We start from the raw sequence: 6,370 nt of genomic DNA, 5'->3' as shown, positions 1-6,370 counted from the left end.
GGAAGAGTCCAATTTCTTTTTGAGTCTTGGTAATTGGCTACTTTTACAGGCAGATCACGCTATTTAGGCAGAATAACAAGTTTGGAAAGACTAATACCTCTACGCTTCCACCGATTTCTACTACTTCATTTATTTATTTAATTTTATCTCCCTTCTCCTCTCGCTTCCCGTCTTCTCTGCGAGGGTTTTATTTCCCCAGCCAGTGTGTTCGCAGAGGCAGCACAGCGCCCCGTGTTTTGGGTGGCGGCGGCTGTGCCATCCCCCGTGTTTTCCTGCCCCGTTGGGTCAGAGGCGCGGAGGAGGACAGGGTCACACCGCCGAAACGCAGGATGGAGCGCCCTCTTTTTTTAAGACTTGGGCTTTTGGGGGAATTCTCTAATGTGCAGTGATTTCAGGAAGGACAATGCAATCATTAATAATCCCCTCGCCTTTTGATTTGGATACACATTTGCAACACAGAAGGGCAAGAAAACAATGGTGATAGGGCTAGATCTTTGCATTTTTATATAGAGATAAAGATATATATGTTACATCCATCAGATACAAACACTTCATATGCAACTTAGCTCCGGTATAACATCGGTTAACATTCTGTCCTTACATTCATCGTTGCCAATGGCAGAAAGAAAAAAAAAATTGCATGCGGTAGGCAGCTGATCATTTTAATTAAAAAAAAGTTTTATTATGAAACTAGATTGTATAAAATAGGGTTATACAGGACCTTTGTAAGTTTGTAATAAAACAGTAAGAAAAGGCAGTGGTGTGTGTGGGGGGGGGTGTTTGTTGCTTGTCTGGTTTTTCTTTTTTTTTCCTTTTTTTTTCCTTTTTCTCCCAAAAGGCAGCATATGAAAACAAATAGCTACCGTTTTGCGTTTGGACAATAGCTGCATAAACTTTGTTCACTTTGAACATTGTTTAATGACATTATTAATACATTAACGAAGTTTCTATAAAGTAAGACACATTGGTGCTAAAGTACATCTGGAGGAAATCCAAGTCCTTTACAAAACCACATACAAAAATGGCAATTGTAAGGTAACGTTGACTACGAGTCTAAACATGAGGAGGTAATAAGCATTACATATTAAAAAAAGTATCAAGATATACACATTTTAAACCATTTGTACAAAACCTCTATAAATCTCTCTCTCTCTTATGTACAAAAATAGCTTAATATATCCCCAACCGGGTTAGGATAGATACAAATAGATTTTCTCATCATAAAAAAATTCACAAAAAAAAAGATTGGAAGCATTCTATGATGGAAACAAGAGGAAAAGCTTGGATCGAGGGGAGGGAGAGGCACGGGGAGATGGGGGGTTGACGGGGATCCAGGGACTTCTTTGAGTACAGCATAGCTTAACTTCAGCATCTCCACAGACATCGGGAAACTAACTTTGTCCACAGGTGATGAACGCCAGTGTCTGAAGGGCCGCGGCGGCGGCGAGGTGCGAAGATGGGCCGCCTCTCTGCTGAGGAGGAGGAAGAAGAGGAAGAGCTCCTCCGTCGGCCGAGGAGCGCAGCGCCCTTTCCCGCTTCCCGGGGCTCCCCCGCCGGACACACCCGCTCCTCCGGGGCGCAGTCCGTGGCAGTGCGACGGAGTGCAAAGGCCGGCCGGTCTCCGGGGCCGGGGCCGACCGCCCCGACCGCCCCCGCGGCGCGCAGCGCTGTGCCCGCCCGCCGAGAGACGTGCCCGCACCGCCCTCCGACGGCAGGGGAGCTGGAACGCAACAGGTTCTTTTTCTGCGTGGATTTTTGTCTTTCTGTGTGTGACCTGTTTTTATGTGGGTGGTTTTTTTTTGGTTTTTGTTTGTTTGTTTCTTTTCCCTTTTGCAACTGTCCTGTAACAATAAAAGAGAGAAGAGATGAGAGCTGCGCCGGGAGCAGTGCCGGGAGTCGGGCCGCAGAGCCGCTCGTAAGTACCGCGGGACAAGCGGCGCCCGCCCGAGGGGCAGCCCCGGCTGCGCCCCCTGCCCCGGCGGCTGCGGCCCCGCCGCCCCGCGTCCGTCCCGCCGCTATCCCCCCCGGCCTTCCCCGGGCCTCCGTGGCGCCTACCCACCTGCCGGGAGGGCGGCCGGCCTTCAGAACCAGCTTGTGAAGTCTAGAAGCTCCTGCTCCTCGGGGCTGAGCGGGTCGTAGGAGCCCTCGTCGGAGGAGTAGGAGGAGACGGGGGAGCCCGCCATGGAGTTCATGTCGTGGGAGTAGCTGGGCGAGATGGTGGGCGAGAGGACGCCTGCCTGGAAGGCGGCGCTGACGGCGTCATGCTCGTCGAGCAGCTGCTGCAGGGCGCGGATGTACTCGACGGCGGAGCGGAGCGTCTCCACCTTGCTCATCTTCTTGTTGGCAGCGCCGTTGGGGACGTGCTCCCGCAGCGTGGCGAAGCCCAGGTTCACCAGCTTCACCCGGTTGCGCTCCCGCTCGTTGCGCCGCGCCACGGCGGCCGGCTGCTGCTGCGGCAGGCTGTACCCGAAGCCGCTGAAGTTGAGCCTCCTCTTGCAGCGCATCAGCTCCGGCGAGGCCGAGCGCTGCCGCTTGGCCGCCCGCGGCGCCGAGGGCTTGCCGCCCGGGGAGGGCTGTCCGCCCGCCGGGCTCAGCTGCGGCGGTGGCGCTCCCGGGGGCGGCCCCGGAGGGGCGGCGGCGGCGGCCCCCGCCGCGGCGAAGAAGCACGCCGGCTGCAGGAAGGGCGGCTGCCCGGCGGCGCTGGACATCCTGGCGGGGCTGCCGCTGGCCATGGGCGAGGGGGAGCCCTGCGAGGCGGGGGCGCCCGAGTGACGGTCGGTCCCCGTCCCCCCACCACCACCACAAAAAAAAAAACCAACAAACAAACAAACAAACAAAAAAAAAAAGAGAAAGAAAAAATAGAAAAAGAGAAAAAGAAAAAACTTGCCCGTTCAATTTAAAATTAAAAAAAAAAAATAAAAATAATGAGCTAGGCAACAGACGACAGGGGAAAGGGGAAGCGGAGACTAACGGGAGCGGACGGCAGAGCCGGGCGGGCGGCGGGGACGGCGGGCGGCTCTGCCCGCCCCCCTCCCTCTCGCCCTCCGTGCGGCGGCCGCGGGGAGGCTCGTGGCGCTCGCGTGTGCGCAGGCTGCTTTGCAAAGCCCCTTTTGCAAAAAAGTGGCTGAGGATTGTGTCTCTTATAAGGGGCGGACGGGGCTCGCCCCCCCTTCTCCTACACACACACGCACACACACACACACACACGCACACAGAGACAAACCTCCCCCCGCCACCCCCCGCGCTCACACACACGCACACCCTGCACCTTGCGCTTTCCACGCTCCCCAGCTTTGCCGGCCGCGATGCGCGGAGCGCCGCCGCCTTTTCAGCGCGGGACACGCACACCCACACAGACAGACAGACAGACACGCACACACGAACACACACACACGCACACACACACGCACACGCACACACACACGCGCACACACACACACACACGAGCCCCCACGCCCCCCGCCGCACACGCGCTGGCGGCCGCGCGGCCCCGCCTCCCCCCGCCGCCCCCGCCCCGCGCGCCGCCCCCGCCGCTCGCGGGTTTGTTGTCGCAAGTGCGTGCGCCCGGCGCGTGCCGCGCTCCCGGCCCTGAGCAAACACCCGCGCCGGGGCGCCGCGCGGGCCGGGGGCGGGGCGGGGGCGCCGGGCGTGGGCGCCGCGGGGGGGGGGGGGGGGGGGCGCGGCGCAGGGGCGGGAAAGCGTGAGGGAGAAAGGGAAAGGGGGGAGCCCTGGCCGCCGAGGGGTGTCCGAGGCGGGGTGCGGAGCCGGCTGAGGGAGAGGCAGCGGGTGGCTCCCGGCGGAGCCCCCGGGTGTGCGGGGCATCCCCTGCTGGGGCCACCTCAGCGGCATCTGCCGGGGTTTGGAGGGGAGGGAGAGCCGCGCTGCGGGATGTGTAGGCACGGAGATGTCCCGTGGCGTGGGCAGGCAAAGCGGTGCTCGCCCGCGGGAGGAGTGCCCTTGCTATTGCGAGATGCGGCGCGTTCGGGGAAACTTCGTGTGCGGGACATCGGCTCCTCCTTGTCCCTAGAGAGCACCGGGATGCCTGGTATCGCTCCCTTCGCTCACCGAGTGCTGCCAGGCTGAACTCCGTGAGTGTCCGAGCCCCACCGCCGGAGGCTGTCGTCTCCGCCCGCTTCCAGCGGCCGGAGCCGCGTGTGCCCGGCGCCGCGCACGCCCCGGACGGGCTGATGGCTCTATTAGCCAGCGACAACGGCGGGTGAGCCGCGCTGGGTGATAGGAGGAGGGCGGCTGAGAGCAGAGCAGGGTAGAGGCTTCTCGGGAGAAGTCACCTCGAATTACCCTTCTGGAATGTTGAGCACCACAGGGTGAGCCTGTCAGGAGAGAAAGGACAAGCCGCTCTTGGGCACGTCCCACGCGCACGGTCCAGCACGGGGAGGGAGGAGGCTTGCCTCATAAAGTAAGGGTGTTTCGGGCACAGTTGGCAGGTGTGGGGTCAGCCCGCCGTTCACTGCCAGATCCCATTTCCCAGGTCACACAGTCTGCTTGCTGGGCCCGGGGAAGCCACAGACCCCCTGCTCCTCCTGCAGCACCCTGCAAAGTGAAAGTATGTCACCGGCTTTCCAAGCAAGCAATGACATTGGCCTGTAACTGGGGAGTCAGGATAGACGTGGACTATTTTTCAGGGGAAATTATCACTGCTCCCAGGTGAAGTCTCACTTGTGGTTCAGGACCAAATGAGGAAAAGGAGCACTGAGGTGCTGAGAGTTTGAGGCTGGTGTGCCTTGGGGTCACACTGACCCTTGGGGCTGCAAGGGTGAAGGCAGCCTGGGGAGTCATGGACAGGCTCAGCACTGGGAGAATGCTGATCAGGGCATTCTGTCCCTGTCCTCCTGCCTTTCAGAGATCCATGTATTTCTGAAATCTTTAGCACATTTTCTGCCTTCTACTCTGTCTCATTTCCACTTCTCTCTGCACCTTTCCCCCCTGTAAACTCAGATGTGTGTGCTCTCTAACCCACTAAAAAGAGCACAGCCATGGTACCACAACCTTGCCATGGTGATATGTCCCTAGAAAGTCCCTGGCAGGTGGCTTTAATCCCTTATATGAGTACCAGCTCCAAAAGCTTCCAAAGCATGGAAGGAGGGGACCTGCACAGTCCATGTTAAAGTTTCAGTGGAAATGACTGCAAAAGTAATCCCTGTGCTGTTGTTGACCTCGATTACAGCAGCCTGGAGCTGCAGAAATCACTTCTCATCTGCCCCTGGATCTCTGACCCTGGCTGTGTGTGTGAGTTTAAGAAGTGCTAATCAGAAACATAGGACAGGAGAGCCTCAATGTGCACCTGCTAGCTAGAATTTTTATGATTTTTTAACATGTCAGCTTTAAAGGTGCGTGTGATGAAAAATGTGAAGTAGTTCCGTGTGGTCATATTTATTCTGGGGCCTCTTCACTGATCGCTGACCTGTTTCTGACTTCTAGCCTACTGGGAAGGGAGAAATCACATGGGAAATGTTTTAACTTATTTTATCCACTCCTGGGCACAACAGCCAGACCCTAGCAGGATAAAATGTTTGCTTGTACTTCCTGTTTGGGGAACTCTCCATGTTCAGTACCAGGTCTCCTGGATGGTTTTTTCAACATCCCTTGTCTGATGTCAGAACAGACTGCACTGGAAGCAGTTCTTGCATCACCAGCTCTGCATTGTGACTTTGGGAAGCGCAAAAAGAAATATCAAAGTAATTGCAGCCCTGTAAACTATATATATATATATATATATATTTTTTTTTTTTTTTTAACAGAGTAATTCTTCTTGGAGCAGCCCACTTCCAGAACTGGTATAGAAACACCGTATAGGGACATTCCTGCCCTTTTTCCTGGAAGAGGCAGAATGAGATTGGAGTTTCTGGGTCCCTTCTTCTCTGGTTTCAGAGGGCTCTTAAAAAGGCAAAGCCTGTGAGTCCCAGAGGTCACCGAGTGTAACTCACATAAATGTGCCTCTGTGGCCCTGTGGCCATTTGGCTACCCTGGGTCATGGTATGTGTTTGTGTGGGGGGATGGATGAGGGGGTCAGAGCCTTTTCCTCCCTTGTCTCTTTCTTCCCACTGCCAGTGGGAAACAAACTCACCCATCACGTCTGAGGTAATTCCAATCTCAGCAGCTCCTCTGGGTGCTCACTGCACAGAGTAAGGGCTCTGGGGCTGTGCTCACTGCATAGAGTAAGGGACCAGATTCCTAGATAATAAATATCATTCCAAGGTCCCCTGCCTTCACACACTCCTATGCACAGTCCTGCACCTGCGCCTTAAATTTCTTAATTCTAATATAATGATAAATTGTCCTTGCTCTTTTCATTTGCCACTTTTATTTCTGACTTATTTATTTATTTATTAATCTTGAACTGTCGTTGTTT

At 55.8% G+C, this 6,370-nt stretch overlaps 1 protein-coding gene across 1 annotated transcript; it reads right to left on the bottom strand.

Moving 5' to 3' along the window:
* Positions 1 to 1,720: 1,720 nt before the first annotated feature.
* On the bottom strand, positions 1,721 to 2,732 carry ASCL1 (achaete-scute family bHLH transcription factor 1). The gene is made up of 2 exons (XM_005527877.3): positions 2,060 to 2,732; positions 1,721 to 1,841 (listed from the first exon to the last, which is right to left on the bottom strand). The coding sequence occupies exon 1, from the start codon at positions 2,730 to 2,732 to the stop codon at positions 2,082 to 2,084; it is 651 nt and encodes a 216-aa protein (XP_005527934.2). The 3' UTR covers positions 1,721 to 1,841; positions 2,060 to 2,081.
* Positions 2,733 to 6,370: the final 3,638 nt, after the last annotated feature.

Source organism: Pseudopodoces humilis, chromosome 5, assembly GCF_049639895.1.
Source record: "Pseudopodoces humilis isolate 2021_Gansu_Grassland_sample_001 chromosome 5, ASM4963989v1, whole genome shotgun sequence".
NCBI lineage: Eukaryota > Metazoa > Chordata > Aves > Passeriformes > Paridae > Pseudopodoces > Pseudopodoces humilis.
Note: the sequence above shows the minus strand (reverse complement) of the source record. Positions and strands in the feature narration are given on the sequence as shown.